Consider the following 19,329-nt stretch of genomic DNA (forward strand, 5'->3'; position numbering starts at 1 on the left):
GGGGGAGGGCCCACGATACAGTGTTTTTATTTCTTGCTTTTGTTTCACGTCCAGAAAATAACAGCAATGGTGGATATTTAAAGAAATGTCCATATCAGATCGTTCGTGTGACATTTTCGTAATAATTACCGGATTGATATCAGAGCCAAATCCACAGGAGGGAGGATGAAGCGGCGCAATGCGGACTGCAGCAAGCTCCGACGCCCGTTAAAACGGAACCGAATCACCGAGGGTATATATAGCAGGTACCGACGGAAAGAAAGGGGGCTCTAGTTAGGGGGCATGATCGTCCAATAATGGCGGCTGAGAAATAGCAGACAAGACACTCAGCTGTCGTGTATAGTGTCAGATGACCCCCTGCTTTCGCGTTTACTATTCGTCTTCGAATGTCTAATAGATTTTGTTTCTGAACTTAAGGCCTAAGTTAGCTAACGTAGTGTTACTTTAGTAGTAACAACAGCGGCTGCTAGATAACTCGGTAGCTATTCTGACAGTTCAATGGATTTGTTCCTAAATGTAAACAGCACTGACTGCGTTCACATTGACGACAATTCAAAAGCCATTGGAAAATGTGCTGAAATTGCATACATATTTATACGATTGCACGGTTAATTAGTGTCTACTTAGAACGAGCTGGTCATCTAACCCAAACATGAGGACATTTATATTGTATTCCTAGCGATCCAAAGCTTGACGGTTCTTCTTATACTTTTGACATTTCAGTGCTTTGTCAGCAGCAAAGCCTCCATTGATAACACCGCGTGAGAAAAGCAGCTGTTGAAAAGCCAATATGCCCCGACATGAGCACAGGTTTTAGTGTTCTTGTTCTCTTCAGTCTTCTGATAGTCCTACGGCACTGTCTGGCACTGTGTTAGGTTATGCATTTCTGGCCTTGAATGTACGGTATGAACAAAGAGTAAAGCTTTGGACCAGAGAAGTATGATGGGACTGAAAGCAGAACAAGTTCCCAACCATGAATGTATATCATCTAAGTGGGGGATAAGTCAGGTTTCATTACAGATCAAATTCAGTGGCACATGCCTCTCTTTAAAACATTGGGAAAACGTGTGGTCTTGTGGTTGCAGATGACCTCTAAGCGTGACTGAAATAAAGATAATGATGTTCCAGCTATAAACACTGAATGACTGTGGTACTGATCATATATCACTGCCGATTTTTGTCTAGCTCTGGTTCCAGGGTGGTAGTGACACGTGTTCTCTTATTAGTTAGTGGAGGAACACACATTAACACCTTGGACCAGAGCTAGTTTTCTTCTCTTTGTTTTGGCTTCCTCGCTCTCCGGTTGACAGTGCTTCAAGAAGTCTCACAATGTTTCTCTGTCCCATTCTTATCTCTTTCTCTCTCACTCTCTTTCCCTCTCTCCACCCTCTCTCTTTCTCACTCTCTATCTTCCCCTCTCTCCACCCTCTCTCTTTCTCACTCTCTATCTTCCCCTCTCTCCACCCTCTCTCTTTCTCACTCTCTATCTTCCCCTCTCTCCACCCTCTCTCTTTCTCACTCTCTATCTTCCCCTCTCTCCACCCTCTCTCTTTCTCACTCTCTATCTTCCCTCTCTCCACCCTCTCTCTTTCTCACTCTCTATCTTTCCCTCTCTCCACCCTCTCTCTTTCTCACTCTCTATCTTCCCCTCTCTCCACCCTCCTCTATCTTCCCCTCTCTCCACCCTCTATCTTCCCCTCCTCTCTTTCTCTCTCTATCTTCCCCTCTCTCTTTCTCACTCTCTATCTTCCCCTCTCTCCACCCTCCGATCTTCCCCTCTCTCCACCCTCTCTCTTTCTCTCTCTCTATCTTCCCCTCTCTCCACCCTCCTCTATCTTCCCCTCTCTCCACCCTCCTCTATCTTCCCCTCTCTCCACTCTCTCTCAGTACCTTCCTGTACCTGAAGTTTCTGGTGGTGTGGGTGCTGGTGCTGCTGGCAGACTTTGTGTTGGAGTTCAGGTTTGAGTACCTGTGGCCCTTCTGGCTATTCATACGCAGTGTCTACGACTCCTTCAGATACCAGGGGCTGGTAAGTGTGTGTGTGAGAGAGCTTACTTATGAGATTTTGACATGAAAGATGGCTGCACAATTGTATATTATTGCATACTGACTACATTTCTCTCTCTCTCTCTCAGGCGTTCTCAGTGTTCTTTGTGTGTGTGGCGTTCACGTCTGACATCATCTGCCTCCTCTTTATCCCTGTCCAATGGCTGTTCTTCGCTGCCAGCACCTACGTCTGGGTCCAGTATGTCTGGCACACAGGTCAGTTAACATCAGCACACTCTGTCCCATAATTAGATTTGTCTTTCCCACAATGCATTGGCTTAATCCTGGGTGCCATGTGATTTTAATATGTTTATGTATACACAGTTATCAAATGTGTATGTACATTTTATGTAGTCAGATATGCATGTACAAAATAAATGATATTTCTTTTTCCGTGTTTACACAGGCAGCCTCAGTTTTGATCTTTTTTCCGCTAATTGGTCTTTTGACAAATCAGATCTTGCCAATAATTGGACAAAAGATCAGAATTGGTCTGTCTGTGTAAACACAGTGTGATAGTGTGAGCCTGTCTCCCATCTTGGCCCCTTCCCCCCTTGCACAGAGAGAGGAGTGTGTCTACCCACCGTATCGCTATGGATACTGTTTGTTTACATGGAAGCTGCCATCCGCTTCAAGGACCTGAAGAACTTCCATGTGGACCTGTGTCGGCCCTTCGCAGCTCACTGGTAACCTGTTAGCTGTTGTTCTAACCCTACCTGACCTACTCCCTAGCTTATGGCAGTAACCTTGTCACCTGTTGTTCTAGCCCTACCTGACCTACTCCCTAGCTTATGGCAGTAACCTTGTCACCTGTTGTTCTAGCCCTACCTGACCTACTCCCTAGCTTATGGCAGTAACCTTGTCACCTGTTGTTCTAGCCCTACCTGACCTACTCCCTAGCTTATGGCAGTAACCTGTTGTTCTAACCCTACCTGACCTACTCCCTAGCTTATGGCAGTAACCTGTTGTTCTAGCCCTGCCTGACCTACTCCCTAGCTTATGGCAGTAACCTGTTGTTCTAGCCCTACCTGACCTACTCCCTAGCTTATGGCAGTAACCTTGTCACCTGTTGTTCTAGCCCTACCTGACCTACTCCCTAGCTTATGGCAGTAACCTGTTAGCTGTTGTTCTAGCCCTGCCTGACCTACTCCCTAGCTTATGGCAGTCACCTGTTGTTCTAACCATACCGGACCTACTCCCTAGCTTATGGCAGTAACCACAGGACCAAGCACATTGTAGAAAAGGTCATCTACATTCTCAAAAAGGTTTAAAAAATAATAATTTTGATTAATGCAACAATTGGACAGTGGATATAGATACTCCAAACCTTTTTTATTTATTTTAGTAATAATCTATCAGATAATGACTTAATTATAGCACATAAAACTAACTATTCATCTTTTTTTATTATATATATTTTTTAAATTATTATTATATTAATTTTGGGGAAATTCAGGTTTTACATTTGATAATTGTCACTTATTTTCCTTAGAATGCACTTTGTTATTGTATCGGGTATTTTTCTCAATACAACTTGTTTAAAATAAAGAAAATGATATGTATCTCATTTGCATAAATACACCCGCTGCACTTGCATATATGAATAGATTAACAAAAAGGGGTGGGTCTTCAACCACTAAAAACTTGCTCTGTCTACCCTACCTGCATTGTTTATACTAGATGTCTTCATGGGTATGTGTAATTTTAACAGACTTGTCCGGAAGGGCCCGTACAAATCCGAACGCGGCAGCTGCAGTCGAGAGATTGAGAAATTGTATAATTTATGCTGATGCTCCAGCTTTCCAGGAGAGTGGAGCGTGTCGCTTGTGGTCGTCAAATCATAAATCAAAGAGGCAATAGGCTAAAGTCATAGCGCCTCGCTCTGAACGTTCCCAGAACACATTTGGTCTGTTCTTTAAAGGTTCCCAGAGTGTTTTGTTAGGTTGTGGGAACAGTTTGGTGGCTACATTGTGGGGACGTCACAAAATATACACTATATGACCAAATGTATTTGGACACCTGCTCGTCGAACATCTCATTCCAAAATAATGGGCATTAATATATAGTTGGTCCCCCCTGGAGTCTGTTATAACAGCCTCCACTCTTCTGGGAAGGCTTTCCACTAGATGTTGGAACATTACTGCTATAACAGCCTCCACTCTTCTGGGAAGGCTTTCCACTAGATGTTGGAACATTGCTGCCATAACAGCCTCCACTCTTCTGGGAAGGCTTTCCACTAGATGTTGGAAAATTGCTGCTATAACAGCCTCCACTCTTCTGGGAAGGCTTTCCACTAGATGTTGGAACATTGCTGCTATAACAGCCTCCACTCTTCTGGGAAGGCTTTCCACTAGATGTTGGAACATTGCTGCTATAACAGCCTCCACTCTTCTGGGAAGGCTTTCCACTAGATGTTGGAACATTGCTGCTATAACAGCCTCCACTCTTCTGGGAAGGCTTTCCACTAGATGTTGGAACATTGCTGCTATAACAGCCTCCACTCTTCTGGGAAGGCTTTCCACTAGATGTTGGAACATTGCTGCTATAACAGCCTCCACTCTTCTGGGAAGGCTTTCCACTAGATGTTGAAACATTGCTGCTATAACAGCCTCCACTCTTCTGGGAAGGCTTTCCACTAGATGTTGGAACATTGCTGCTATAACAGCCTCCACTCTTCTGGGAAGGCTTTCCACTAGATGTTGGAACATTGCTGCTATAACAGCCTCCACTCTTCTGGGAAGGCTTTCCACTAGATGTTGGAACATTGCTGCTATAACAGCCTCCACTCTTCTGGGAAGGCTTTCCACTAGATGTTGGAACATTGCTGCTATAACAGCCCCCCACTCTTCTGGGAAGGCTTTCCACTAGATGTTGGAACATTGCTGCTATAACAGCCTCCACTCTTCTGGGAAGGCTTTCCACTAGATGTTGGAACATTGCTGCAGGAACTTGCTTCCATTCAGCCACAAGAGCATTAGCGTTAAGATTACCCTTCACTGGAACTAAGGGGCCTAGCGCGAACCATGGAAAAACAGCCCCAGACCATTATTCCTCCTCCACCAAACTTTACAGTTGGCCCAGATTCGTCCGTCGTACTGCTCGCTGGTGAAGCGCGATTCATCACTCCAGAGTCCACATTTCCACGGCCGTAATATTAAATGGGGAAAAAAACATCAGGCACAAGCAAGAGTATGAAGCGGGAGTAAAATGAATGTAATCAATCCAAGTGATACGTGGATTTTGCATCCCTCAAACACAGGAAATAGATGGTGGAAAAAGACAGATCCTCAGGTGGGCGGGGCATGTGTGTTGTTACACATTGTAATTGCTTAGGCAATGGAGGTTTATCAACAAAAGGGGAAACTATTCTTCTACGCTGAACACGAAGTAGAAATCGTTCATTATTTTTCTTCATTTTGCTATGACAACCATAGTTTGTGCTAACTATTTTCTTCTTCCCCTCTCTGCCCTCGTCCCTCCACCTCTCTGCCCTCGTCCCTCCACCTCTCTGCCCTCGTCCCTCCACCTCTCTGCCCTCGCCCCACCTCTCTGCCCTCCACCTCTCTCTGCCCCTCGTCCCTCCACCTCTCTGCCCTCGTCCCTCCACCTCTCTGCCCTCGTCCCTCCACCTCTCTGCCCTCGTCCCTCCACCTCTCTGCCCTCGTCCCTCCACCTCTCTGCCCTCGTCCCTCCACCTCTCTGCCCACCTCTCTCCCTCCCCTCCACCTCTCTGCCCTCGTCCCTCCACCTCTCTGCCCTCGTCCCTCCACCTCTCTGCCCCTCGTCCCTCCACCTCTCTGCCCTCGTCCCTCCACCTCTCTGCCCTCGTCCCTCCACCTCTCTGCCCTCGTCCCTCCACCTCTCCCTGCCCCTCCACCTCTCTGCCCTCCCTCCACCTCTGCCCTCGTCCCTCCACCTCTCTGCCCTCCACCTCTCTGCCTCGTCCCTCCACCTCTCTGCCCTCGTCCCTCCACCTCTCTGCCCTCGTCCCTCCACCTCTCTGCCCTCGTCCTCCACCTCTCTGCCCTCGTCCCTCCACCTCTCTGCCCTCGTCCCTCCACCTCTCTGCCCTCGTCCCTCCACCTCTCTGCCCTCGTCCCTCCACCTCTCTGCCCTCGCCCTCCCTCCACCTCTCTGCCCTCGTCCCTCCACCTCTCTGCCCTCGTCCCTCCACCTCTCTGCCTCGTCCCTCCACCTCTCTGCCCTCGTCCCTCCACCTCTCTGCCCTCGTCCCTCCACCTCTCTGCCCTCGTCCCTCCACCTCTCTGCCCTCGTCCCTCCACCCTCTGCCCTCGTCCCTCCACCTCTCTGCCCTCGTCCCTCCACCTCTCTGCCCTCGTCCCTCCACCTCTCTGCCCTCGTCCCTCCACCTCTCTGCCCCGTCCCTCCACCTCTCTGCCCTCGTCCCTCCACCTCTCTGCCCTCGTCCCTCCACCTCTCTGCCTCGTCCCTCCACCTCTGCCCTCGTCCCTCCACCCTCTCTGCCCTCGTCCCTCCACCTCTCTGCCCTCGTCCCTCCACCTCTCTGCCCTCGTCCCTCCATCCACCTCTCTGCCCTCGTCCCTACACCTCTCTGCCTCCCCTACACCTCTCTGCCTCGTCCCTCCACCTCTCTGCCCCCCTCGTCCCTCCACCTCTCTGCCCTCGTCCCTCCACCTCTCTGCCCTCGTCCCTCCACCTCTCTGCCCTCGTCCCTCCACCTCTCTGCCCTCGTCCCTCCACCTCTCTGCCCTCGTCCCTCCACCTCTCTGCCCTCGTCCCTCCACCTCTCTGCCCTCGTCCCTCCACCTCTCTGCCCTCGTCCCTCCACCTCTCTGCCCTCGTCCCTACACCTCTCTGCCCTCGTCCCTCCACCCTCCACCTCTCTCCACCTCTGCCCTCCCTCCACCTCTCTGCCCTCGTCCCTCCACCTCTCTGCCCTCGTCCCTCCACCTCTCTGCCCTCGTCCCTCCACCTCTCTGCCTCGTCCCTCACCTCTCTGCCCTCGTCCCTACACCTCTCTGCCCTCGTCCCTCCACCTCTCTGCCCTCGTCCCTCCACCTCTCTGCCCTCGTCCCTCCACCTCTCTGCCCTCGTCCCTCCACCTCTCTGCCCTCGTCCCTCCACCTCTCTGCCCTCGTCCCTCCACTTCTCTGCCCTCGTCCCTCCACCTCTCTGCCCTCGTCTCTCTACCCTCGTTTCTCTGCCCTCGTCCCTCCACCTCTCTGCCCTCGTCCCTCCATCCTCCACCTCTCTGCCCTCGTCTCTCTACCCTCGTCCCTCTGCCATCGTCCCTCCATCCTCCACCTCTCTGCCCTCGTCCCTCCACCTCTCTGCCCTCGTCCCTCCACCCTCGTCTCCATCCTCTCCCTCGTGCCTCCACCTCTCTGCCCTCGTCCCTCCACCTCGTCCCTCCATCCTCTCTGCCCTCGTCCCTCCACCTCTCTGCCCTCGTCCCTCCACCTCTCTGCCCTCGTCCCTCCACCTCTCTGCCCTCGTCCCTCCACCTCTCTGCCCTCGTCCCTCCACCTCTCTGCCCTCGTCCCTCCACCTCTCTGCCCTCGTCCCTCCACCTCCTGCCACCTCTCTGCCTCGTCCCTCCACCTCTCCACCTCTCTGCCCTTGCCCTCCCCTCCATCCTCTACCTCTCTGCCCTCGTCCCTCCATCCTCCACCTCTCTGCCCTCGTCCCTCCATCCTCCACCTCTCTGCCCTTGTCCCTCCACCTGCCCTTGACCCTCCACCTCTCTACCCTTGTCCCTCCACCTCTCTGCCCTCGTCCCTCTCCCTCTGTTAGTATTGGCTACCCGGTGGTGACTCTGGGCTTTGGCTTTAAGAGCTACGTCAGCTACAAGATGAGACTGAGGAAACAGAAAGAGGTGCAGAAGGAGAATGAGTTCTACATGCAGCTCCTACAGCAGGCTCTGCCCCCAGAGCAACAGATGCTACAGAGACAGGAGAGAGAGGCAGAGGAGGGTGAGAAAGAGCATGCAGTACACACACACACACACTTCACTTTACCCTGAGCAACAGATGTTCCGCCAACAATCTTACCTGACCTCTTCCTAACTTTGCTCCCTCCTCTCTAGCGGCCATGGCTAAAGCTGTGTCATCAGATGTGGACCCTACCCCGCCGGTTTCCCAAAATGGGTCAACACCCGGCAAGAAGACCCTCGTTAACGCTACCGTTCCCTTACCGGAACTGGAGTTCCGGGAGAAAGGGAGAGACGGGAACAGCAAGGAACGGGAGGGCAAACAACAACAACAACACACAATAGGAATCAACAACAACAGTATCCTCCACACACTGGACTCCACATTACAGGAGATGGAGTATATGGAGAACATAGGGGGGAAGAGACTGAACAACGACCTCGGAGGAGAGATCACACACACAGGCAACACACACACTCCCAAAGAGGAGGTGGGGGGAACAGGGGGAGGGAAGAACTGCAAAAATGCCAGCGGAGGCGGTGTGGCCACAAACTCCTCCCCTCGGAATCACAGCGCCACCAATGGGACCGCGCCGTCGTCTGGCTTGTCCAATAAGAACGAGAAAAAGACGAAGTCTGCGGGGAAGGGAGGAGCCAATCAGAAGGATCCCGTGGAGAACTGTATTCCCAATAATCAACTGGGCAAGCCTGACGCTCTCGTGCGGTAAGACACACACACAGGCCCATAGCCAACGTGCACCGGCATGCATATAGACGAGCCGGTTTCACCCTCTCCTCAGGCCGACTATGATGCAGTCGGGCTTCTCACAGCAACCTGTGTGTGCATCCATGCATCAGATTTCATACGATGTGTGTAGCTGTTATGTTAAACAGCTATTCATGTGAAACTGCGATGTAGTCTACCTTAAACATAGCCCTTGTTCTCGTTCTCGCCTCCTCTCCCTCTCCTCTCTCTAGGTTGGAGCAGGATGTGAAACGGCTGAAGGCGGACCTGCAGGCGAGCCGTCAGTTGGAGTCAGATTTACGTTCTCACCTCTCCTCCCTGACCAGCCAGGACAGGAGTCTGCGCTCAGAGCTGGGCCAGCTGCGACAAGACAACGAGATGCTGCAGAACAAGTAGGAACACACACTTGAAGCCTGGGACAAAGCCAAGGATCTCAGAGTATTGGCACGGTGTAGAGGATCGACCTGAGCATAATATTGATCACGTAAAGAGATGTTTTCTTTTGGATGCAAGGTGATCTTTTGATCAGGGATTGTGTTTCTGGATTCCAACATGTAGATTCATTCTGACTTAGAAACTCGGGGAACAAACTTTTTGGCTGTTTTTGTGTGTACATCTCTAACCGTGTGTGTGTGTGCTCCACAGTGCTGACGTGTGTGTGTGTGTGTGTGTGCGCTCCACAGTGCTGACATGTGTGTGTGTGCTCCACAGTGCTGACGTGTGTGTGTGTGTGTCCACAGTGCTGACGTGTGTGTGTGTGCTCCACAGTGCTGACGTGTGTGTGTGTGCTCCACAATGCTGACGTGTGTGTGTGTGTGCTCCACAGTGCTGGTGTGTGTTCCACAGTGCTGACGTGTGTGTGTGTGTGTGCTCCACAGTGCTGACGTGTGTGTGTGTGTGTGTGTGCTCCACAGTGCTGACGTGTGTGTGTGTTCCACAGTGCTGACGTGTGTGTGTGTGTGCTCCACAATGCTGACGTGTGTGTGTGTGTGCTCCACAGTGCTGACTTGTGTGTGTGTGCTCCACAGTGCTGAGGTGTGTGTGTGTGTGTGCTCCACAGTGCTGAGGTGTGTGTGTGTGCTGAGGTGTGTGTGTGTGCTCCACAATGCTGGTGTGTGTGTGTGTGCTCCACAATGCTGGTGTGTGTGTGTGTGCTCCACAATGCTGGTGTGTGTGTGTGTGCTCCACAATGCTGACGTGTGTGTGTGTGTGTGTGCTCCACAATGCTGACGTGTGTGTGTGTGTGTGTGTGTGTGCTCCACAGTGCTGACCAGGCCAAGCAGAAGGACAAGCAGACCATCTCCCAGCTAGAGAAGAGGCTGAAGGCAGAGCAGGAGGCGCGGGCGCTGGCAGAGAAACAGCTGGCTGACGAGAGGAAGAGGAAGAAGGTGGAGGATGCCACCGCAGCCCGGGCTGTAGCACTAGCCGTAGCCTCCAGGTAAACACTCACACCAGGGTTTCCGTTAGCCGGTAATAGCCGGTTTCCGTTAGCCGGTAATAGCCGGTTTCCGTTAGCCGGTAATAGCCGGTTTCCGTTAGCCGGTAATAGCCGCTTTCCGTTAGCCGGTAATAGCCGCTTTCCGTTAGCCGGTAATAGCCGCTTTCCGTTAGCCGGTAATAGCCGGTTTCCGTTAGCCGGTAATAGACGTTTTCCGTTAGCCGGTAATAGCCGCTTTCCGTTAGCCGGTAATAGCCGCTTTCCGTTAGCCGGTAATAGCCGCTTTCCGTTAGCCGGTAATAGCCGCTTTCCGTTAGCCGGTAATAGACGTTTTTTGTCCAATACATTTTTATTTTTTTAAGCCGATAAATAAAATTGGTGTCGAGATGAAGAAACAATCCCAGTGTAAAATAATGTTTTTTTTAGCCTCTCCATTGGTGGAAATACCAGTCGATGGAAACACATTTGATTGGTCATGCTTATCGGTCTTATAAGGTAATTTGCATAATTTTGTGGAATTAAATTGGCGCACGTGTACAGTATATTTGTTACGTAATATTATTTATTTTACACCTACAACATACACCGATACAGAACCGTTGAGTAGAAAATCTGTCAAGACGGGCACGAGCTTCCGCAGCATCCCAAAACGTCAACGGGAGACAGGCTCTGTCAGCGCGTCCCACATCACTTTGCAATGAGCTGGAGGCAGTATGCATTCTGAAAACATATACGTAGTTGTCTGAAACCTGAACGTTTTAATACATAACGTGAGGCATGTCTTGCTTTGCTTCAAAGTAGCCTAATTATGTCTCCTCTCGAACATCTTTCTATAGGATATGTCCGTCTCTGTCCAATGAAACCGCTCGCATGTTCTATGCCCTTTTGACGACGGTGTTTTCCCGCCAATTGTGTTATGGAACGGACATTCGCAAATGGCCTACTGCCTTGTGTGCGTTGCCGCGCTTATAATGTGAAGAAAATAATCATTGTTCAACATTTTAAGCTAAATGATTTTGTCTGTTGCATTAGACACATTGCTTTTTAATGCAGCCTTGGCCTACTGGTTGTATGAATTTGGGATCTATCGTCCCACAACTGTCACAGAGTCAGTTTGGAATAGGCTATTTCTTTCTTGACAAGCTGACCATTAGAATAGGTAGGCTAAACGTTGCTACTATAGTAGGTTGACATAGGCTAGTGATTTTGCTGTTCGTTAGTCGTCTTGTTAGCCGAGGAAGAGTAAATATGTACAGTTATTCTGACAAGTTCAAAGTGCACATCAGAATTCGGTAAGAAGGAGCGCATCTTAGACATGCATGTTTCTGTTAATATGAATGTCCATGTTACCGTCAAATGTGGGGGGACAAAAAATCTGACCCCCTGGATCTCTGTCAGGGGTGAGTGTACTGACTCTCTGGATCTCTGTCAGGGGTGAGTGTACTGACTCTGGATCTCTGTCAGGGGTGAGTGTACTGACCCCCTGGATCTCTGTCAGGGGTGAGTGTACTGACTCTCTGGATCTCTGTCAGGGGTGAGTGTACTGACTCTCTGGATCTCTGTCAGGGGTGAGTGTACTGACTCTCTGGATCTCTGTCAGGGGTGAGTGTACTGACTCTCTGGATCTCTGTCAGGGGTGAGTGTACTGACTCTCTGGATCTCTGGATTACTGCAACTCGCTGTTGGCTGGGCTCCCTGCCTGTGCCATTAAACCCCTACAACTCATCCAGAACGCCGCAGCCCGTCTGGTGTTCAACCTTCCCAAGTTCTCTCACGTCACCCCGCTCCTCCGCTCTCTCCACTGGCTTCCAGTTGAAGCTCGCATCCGCTACAAGACCATGGTGCTTGCCTACGGAGCTGTGAGGGGAACGGCACCTCAGTACCTCCAGGCTCTGATCAGGCCCTACACCCAAACAAGGGCACTGCGTTCATCCACTTCTGGCCTGCTCGCCTCCCTACCACTGAGGAAGTACAGTTCCCGCGCAGCCCAGTCAAAACTGTTCGCTGCTCTGGCCCCCCAATGGTGGAACAAACTCCCTCACGACGCCAGGACAGCGGAGTCAATCACCACCTTCCGGAGACACCTGAAACCCCACCTCTTTCAGGAATATCTAGGATAGGATAAAGTAATCCTTCTCACCCCCTCCCCCCTTAAAAGATTTAGATGCACTATTGTAAAGTGGCTGTTCCACTGGATGTCTTAAGGTGAACGCACCAATTTGTAAGTCGCTCTGGATAAGAGCGTCTGCTAAATGACTTAAATGTAAATGTAAATCTCTGTCAGGGGTGAGTGTACTGACTCTCTGGATCTCTGTCAGGGGTGAGTGTACTGACTCTCTGGATATCTGTCAGGGTTGAGTGTACCGACTCTCTTTTCTCTCTGTCAGGGGTGAGTGTACTGACTCTGGATCTCTGTCAGGGTTGAGTGTACCGACTCTTTTCTCTCTGTCAGGGGTGAGTGTACTGACTCCCTGCGTGGGCGGATCAGAGAGTTGGAGACGGAGTGTAAGAAACTCAACATCGACGTGAAACTCGAAGAAGAGCACATTAGAGAGCTGGAGGGGAAATGCCAGGTGAGTCCATCCTTCAATCTTAGATATTTATCCTTTCTGTGAGCTCACCGTCTCAGAAATGATGTATCAGCAAGGTGCTGCTGATTCCTTTACTGGGACATGGCTGAAAACAACATTATATTCCTTCTCTAAATGTACGTTTTTTTTTTTTTTTTTCAATTTTAATTATTTTACTCTGAGCCAGAGTGACTTACAGTGCATACATATTTGTACTTTTTCGTACTGGTCCCCCTGTGGGAAGGGAACCCACAACCCTGGTGTTGTAAGTGGCATGCACTACCAACTGAGCCACACAGGATCCCTTATGAGGAGTTAGTTTGTGGTTTCAGATGTTCATGATGAGGTGTTGATGTCTACTCTCTCTCCTCCCTCCCCCCTCCTCTTCTCTCTCTCCTCCCTCCCCCCTCCTCTTCTCCCTCCATCCCTCCTCTTCTCTCCTCCCTCCATCCCCCCTCTTCTCTCCTCCCTCCCCTTTCTCTCTCTAGGAGCTGCGTAAGTACAAGGAGAATGAGAAGGACATGGAGGTGTTGATGTCTGCGCTGTCGGCCATGCAGGATAAAACCCAGCACCTGGAGAACAGCCTGTCTGCTGAGACCAGGATCAAACTAGACCTCTTCTCTGCCCTGGGGGACGCCAAGAGACAGCTGGAGATCGCACAAGGTATAGTTCCCTTCCCTGAACCACTACCGCGGTACGACAGCGACCGGCTTCTAGCGGAGCCGTTGTGTTCATAGACTCTAGGATCAAACTCTGAAAGCTGGATTGCAGAAGGTTCACTAGCATTACCTCACGGTTTCATCTACCATTACATAAACAGCATTACCTCACGGTTTCATCTACCATTACATAAACAGCATTACCTCACGGTTTCATCTACCATTACATAAACAGCATTACCTCACTGTTTCATCTACCATTACATAAACAGCATTACCTCACGGTTTCATCTACCATTACATAAACAGCATTACCTCACGGTTTCATCTACCATTACATAAACAGCATTACCTCACGGTTTCATCTACCATTACATAAACAGCATTACCTCACGGTTTCATCTACCATTACATAAACAGCATTACCTCACGGTTTCATCTACCATTACATAAACAGGATGCTCCTTAAGGTAACCTAGGATTACCTCAGGGTTTCATCTACCATCACATAAACAGGATGCTCCTTAAGGTAACCTAGCATTACCTCAGGGTTTCATCTACCATCACATAAACAGGATGCTCCTTAAGGTAACCTAGCATTACCTCAGGGTTTCATCTACCATCACATAAACAGGATGCTCTGCTGCTTGATCCAGAGATGTCAGCAACATGAAGAGAATGGCAACAAAGTGAGAAGCCATCTGTCATCTAACCCCCTCCTCCCCCCCCCAGGTCAGATCCACCAGAGAGACCAGGAGATAGCAGAGTTGAAGCAGAAGATAGCGGAGGTGATGGCGGTGATGCCCAGTATCTCCTACAGCAACGACAGCAGCAGCCTGAGTCCCGTTACGCCACACTACTCCTCCAAGTTCATGGACAATAGTCCCTCTTCCCTGGATCCCAATGCATCTGTTTACCAGCCACTCAAAAAGTGACAGTAGCACACACACACACACACACATATTAATACACACTAACACACTTACTCACAAGGCAGCATACATAGTCCCATTACACACATGTTGCATACATACAAAGATAAATACTTTTGGTCATGTTTTTAAGTAGTGTTTTTTGGGAAGCGATAGGAAATGTTTCTCGGAGGTGTCTAGTACTAGCCTCTCAAAAAATGGGACACACCAGACCCAATTGGTCATGGGTTTGTTCCCATGGCGACGCTTTGTTTTTGTTTTTTTTTGTGTCTGTTTTTGGAACAGATGGAGAGGTTGTGTAAAACGACAGTTGACGTTTTAGGGATTGAGTCATTCTGTTTTAACTGGTAAGAGAGACACCTAAAGGGACATCAGGTTGACAAGGACGCTGTCCAAAATAACACCCTATTCCCTATTTTGACCCGGGCCCAGTGGGAGATGGAGGCAGATGAGGACTGGCTGGTTAGTTGATATGAATATTTAGAAAGACTCATTGTAATTGCTCGGTCACTCTTTCTTTCAGTCAGGGATTCATGATCGCTCTCTCTTCTCTCTCCATTCTAGTTCAGGTTTATTTTTACTTTGAGTGTATTGCCAAACTTCTCTTGGTTTTAAATGAGACAACTGAAACATTTTGAATTGTTAAAATGGCACCTTCTGTGAGTTTGATTATGACTGTAAAATACTTTGTTCGTGTTTTGGTTTAATCGCCCTAAAGTGTGTTTTTTGTTTTTTTAAAGTGACACATTTCAGTTTTAGTTATGATGACAATGGTAATATCATCATAACTAAAATGTACAGATCGCCAATTTGTACATTATTCCATTTTTGAAAACTGTAACTGACTCCAAACAGCGTCCGGGATTATCAATTAACTCAAAACACTCCTGATTTGGAGCGTTAACTCAAAACACTCTGGTCAAGAAATCCATAAATCTCTCAAAATAGGATTGTCAATAAATATGACCTGGTACTGTCTAGAGGTTAAGCAATGTCATCTGTTTGCTGTTAAATGTACTTAAACCTGTCTCTCCTTTTGGACCAAATTGCAATCTGTTGTTAGGCCATATAACTAAAAACATACTGGATTTAATGATGTCTAAGGTAACTGATATTTTACCTGTTGTCAATTTCACTGTGCCTTGCAATTCCTTTTTATTTGTCATTTTATTTTTTAAAGTAGTTAGTATAATGAGTTACTTTGTCGATCTTTGATATAGGACCCTCCCTCCAGGCTGTGTCTCAATAACGTGAGCTTTCTGACAAGTGGAAGCAACATATGGTGAAAGCTTATCCAGGCCTCTCACCTATCATGAAGGAAGGAAGTCAGTGTAGTGGATGGAGATGTCCCCTTATTTCTCACCATCTCCCATGCAGCCCCAGTCTCCCTTTTCTATTAGGCCCCGTTCGCTGATGCAACACTGACCCAAGTAAACAATGGGAGTTAGGAACGACCCTGTCCGCCAAACAGCTATTTAATGTCTGGAGCCTAAAGTTTTACCTGGCCAAGCCATGGGGTCAGTAGAACAAACACCAGGCCTTTATGTCCAATACTACGGTAGCCCAGAGTGGACATCTATCTGTTTACAACCAGGGTTTTGGGGTCAATTCCATTTCAATTCCAGGCAATTCAGGAAGTACACTGACATTCCAATTTACTTTTTTTTTTTAATAAGGGAAAATGTGGAATTGTAATTTGGTTAACTCTCTGAATTGAAATGGAATTGACCCCTGACACCCGGTTTACAACCATGTACATTATTACATAGCGATAAATGTTCTAGTATTTCAGTTCAATGTGCCACGTTTTTGGTGTTTTCTTAAATACAGCTCCCTCTCCATTTCGTTAGATTGATGTATCTCTAAGCTTGCTTTAGGTTTGGATCAAAAACATCAGAACATGGCTACACATTGTTGTGCTCATCTATTTGACGTGTCGTTTTTTTCTTCTTTTTTTTTTTTTTCGACATTCATTGAAAGCAAGTCGAGTAATTGGTTAGATTTGACTCACTCGCTGCACTAATTATTGCGCTTATTTATGTGGTGCAGCCATTTTATTGTTTTCTCTAATTAAGTATTATGTTTGGATTTTCTCTCAATCTCTTTCTAGAATGAGTCCAGGTCTGTTTCTGCGCATGCCAACTCCTTATGGAATTGTCACGCCCCAACAAAAAAAAATGTCTTGACAACTCCACTGAGTTGGCAAACAAGCGCTAACAGGTCTGGGACCAGGCGAATCTCTTTCCGCCCGGGATGAACGTGTGACGTGTATGTATTTGGGAAGTTACACCCTGCCCACTGGGCACACGCAGGTTGAATCAACTTTGTTTCCACATTTCAATGGAATTACATTGAACCCACTGGAATAGACATTGAATTAACTGTGACCAGTTTGCCGTGTTTTTCTGCTGTAGGGTGAAGTTGCCCCGTCACAAGACTGCGATCTTGGGTCAATTTTACATTTCCCCACTATTGTTAAAATTAGGATTAGGGGAGAGGAAGCTGATCCTGGGTCCTAGAGGAAACGTCATCCCGGAGCCGTGTTTTCTCATGTTTCCTACCTGGAAAGTATTTGTGTGGATCATAATAACGGATTTGTGACCTGTTTTGTTTTTAAAAATATGTTCTACATGTTTTAATTGGAAAGAAAATAAGTGTTTCGTTTCTCCTGTTTTCGTTGTTCCACCATGTTTTCTCTCAACGTGATGATGGTGTCGGCCGCGGCCAAACTCCACTCACTTTGGGGCCCTCACCTGGAATTAAAGAACTATCTTGCAGGCGATGATGATGCAAGCTGTTTGAGAACAATCTGTGTTTGTATTTCTTTCTCTCGCAGATATTCATATCCATAATTATGTTTACGTGTACACATTGTTTAGACTACTAAATCTACCGGAGCAGTTTTAGATCGTTGAAAGGATGACACGGCGGGAAACAGGTTTTGTTGAAACTAGTGAGTCAGGTGAAGATAATACCACAGTGAGAATGAGTGGGTTACAGAAGACGGGGAAACAAGACAAGTATAGTTGTGATGGGGATATTGGTGCTACATGGGAAATCCGTTAAGAGTCTCCAGGAAAATCAGGAATGTGTTGGAGCAAACTGTTGAGTCGGTGAGAGTCACAAGAAGTGGTCATATTTAGAATTGTGTGCGGAGCATTAGAAGCGTGTTTTAAGCCTCAAAAATATATCGGAGTGAAATGTTTCCTGTATGGATTTTTTTAAGCAGGGCGCCTATCAAGAATGTTAATTCTGGGGTGGCGCAAGAAGTAATGGCGATAATATAACTGAAGACCGATGGCACCGAAACATTGGATGCCAACCTCCGTTAAACCCCATCGAAGAAGAAGTAGATAGTTGAAACATTGTACGTCCAATGAGTAGAAAACTTGAGGAGAAACGTGTAGTTCCGATTTTTCTAAGAGCATTTACCATCCTCTGGTTTACTTTAATACTGAATACAGCTTTGAAAACATGCAGGAGAGCAAACGTTTATGACCACAAGATGGCGACAGTACATTCTTGGTTGGAACTCATGACTTTTGCACTAAAATAGAAAAAAAAACATTGAGACATGTAGCCTGGCATCTTTATTGTCACCTGTCGGTATCACAGTCGCAGATAACAGGTAATTAAAGCAACGACAGTGATTTGTTTGAATCAAATGCCACTTGACACAAACACTATTTTATCCTCTTGGGATTCCCTCTCATGACGTAGGCTTGCGTGGGGATTGCCCATTCGGTTGATTGACAGGTATAGCGCCGCCCAAATCCAAGTCATCCCAAGAATCAAAGCCCCGAAGTCAACAACAGTCTTGGAGCTCCGAGGTCTAGAAATAACCTTACTACAACCACGTTGTCGGGTTTCCTTGTCCTAAAGTCGGCGATGGATGCCATAAGGTCGGCTGGAAGAGCTATCATTCGAAGTCCAATTATAGCGAAACGGTCTTGGAATACGGGCAAACATAAAAGTAAGATTTTAAGTAAAAATGTCTCTCTCTTCTTCACTCCTGTTCACACATCCATTGAGCGGAACAAAGCAGTCGGAAAACAGTTTTTATTAGTGTAAACTCAGCAAATTATTAATACATTTGCTCATTTTGATGTGTGTATGTCAAATGTCCATGCTATGCCGAATTTATTATGACAGTATGTTGGCTACTTAACAACACTTGTTACAACTAGTGCAACATTTTACATCATCATCATCATCAATTTCCATTGCGTGTGTTTCATTAGTTTATTTACTAGGCTAGCCTACTGTTATCATAAGATGATTGGTGGCACGAGGAGGCCTAATTAATTAAATTAAAAACGAACATGTAGTCACCATGATTCATATCAAATTAACCAGGCTGCATGCAAAAAATAATCGTTTTTTTTTTTCCTGATGGGATTTTGACAAGAATGTCCTTCCCGAGAGATACGAACTAGCAATGTAATTGGGCTATCCAGTTCACCACTATCCTCAAGTCTTCCCATATGAGAACAGAACATGAAATGCAACACAACCTTGAAGTGATCTAACTGCATGTTTTAGATAACAGTACTGTAACGACCCTGGGTATTGTTCCTTTCTGATCTAGTCAGGTCATTACAGTACTATATTATTTCCTGTTACAGTCGCCTACTACATACTGTAAGTAGCCTACTTTAAAAAAAATGTTTTTTTAAAAAACACTTTAAAATAACAAATGCCGGTTGTGATACCAATGTTTTAAATCAAGTCTAGCCTTCTCTACAGTAGTTTGAATGTCTGTGCAGAGTAGCATTCTAAGCCCCTTTCCGTTGGAATAGTCTCTAACCCAGTTTGGAATCCTGTTGTGTTCCAAACCCAGTTTGGAATCCTGTTGTGTTCCAAACCCAGTTTGGAATCCTGTTGTGTTCCAAACCCAGTTTGGAATCCTGTTGTGTTCCAAACCCAGTTTGGAACACAACACAGTGGCTGTTTTGTACACTAATGTTCCAACTTCCCGGCACTGTGGGGCATAAAAAGGTCAGTTGGCCACCACTGCATGTCAGCGTC

At 47.6% G+C, this 19,329-nt stretch overlaps 2 protein-coding genes across 3 annotated transcripts in view; both read left to right on the top strand.

Annotated features, from left to right (window-relative positions):
• The first annotated feature begins 18 nt into the window (after positions 1–18).
• On the top strand, positions 19–17,109 carry maco1a (macoilin 1a). The gene is made up of 11 exons (XM_029645840.2): positions 19–245; positions 1,888–2,029; positions 2,136–2,262; positions 2,609–2,732; positions 7,822–8,000; positions 8,114–8,681; positions 8,936–9,094; positions 9,967–10,140; positions 12,593–12,713; positions 13,199–13,373; positions 14,102–17,109. Exons 1-11 carry the CDS (start codon positions 166–168, stop codon positions 14,302–14,304), a joined length of 2,052 nt encoding a protein of 683 aa, XP_029501700.1. The 5' UTR covers positions 19–165; the 3' UTR covers positions 14,305–17,109.
• A 958-nt stretch (positions 17,110–18,067) lies between these two features.
• Positions 18,068–19,329, top strand: part of ldlrap1a (low density lipoprotein receptor adaptor protein 1a) — a 46,953-nt gene continuing 45,691 nt past the window's right edge. The window contains exon 1 of one of the 2 annotated variants that reach the window (XM_065018045.1): positions 18,068–18,274. In XM_065018045.1, coding sequence (XP_064874117.1) covers positions 18,190–18,274 — 85 coding nt within the window. In that variant the 5' untranslated portion in view covers positions 18,068–18,189. The remainder of the gene's footprint in view (positions 18,275–19,329) is intronic. The other variant, XM_065018044.1, reaches the window with a different exon arrangement.

This window comes from Oncorhynchus nerka, linkage group LG4 (assembly GCF_034236695.1).
Source record: "Oncorhynchus nerka isolate Pitt River linkage group LG4, Oner_Uvic_2.0, whole genome shotgun sequence".
Classification (NCBI taxonomy): domain Eukaryota; kingdom Metazoa; phylum Chordata; class Actinopteri; order Salmoniformes; family Salmonidae; genus Oncorhynchus; species Oncorhynchus nerka.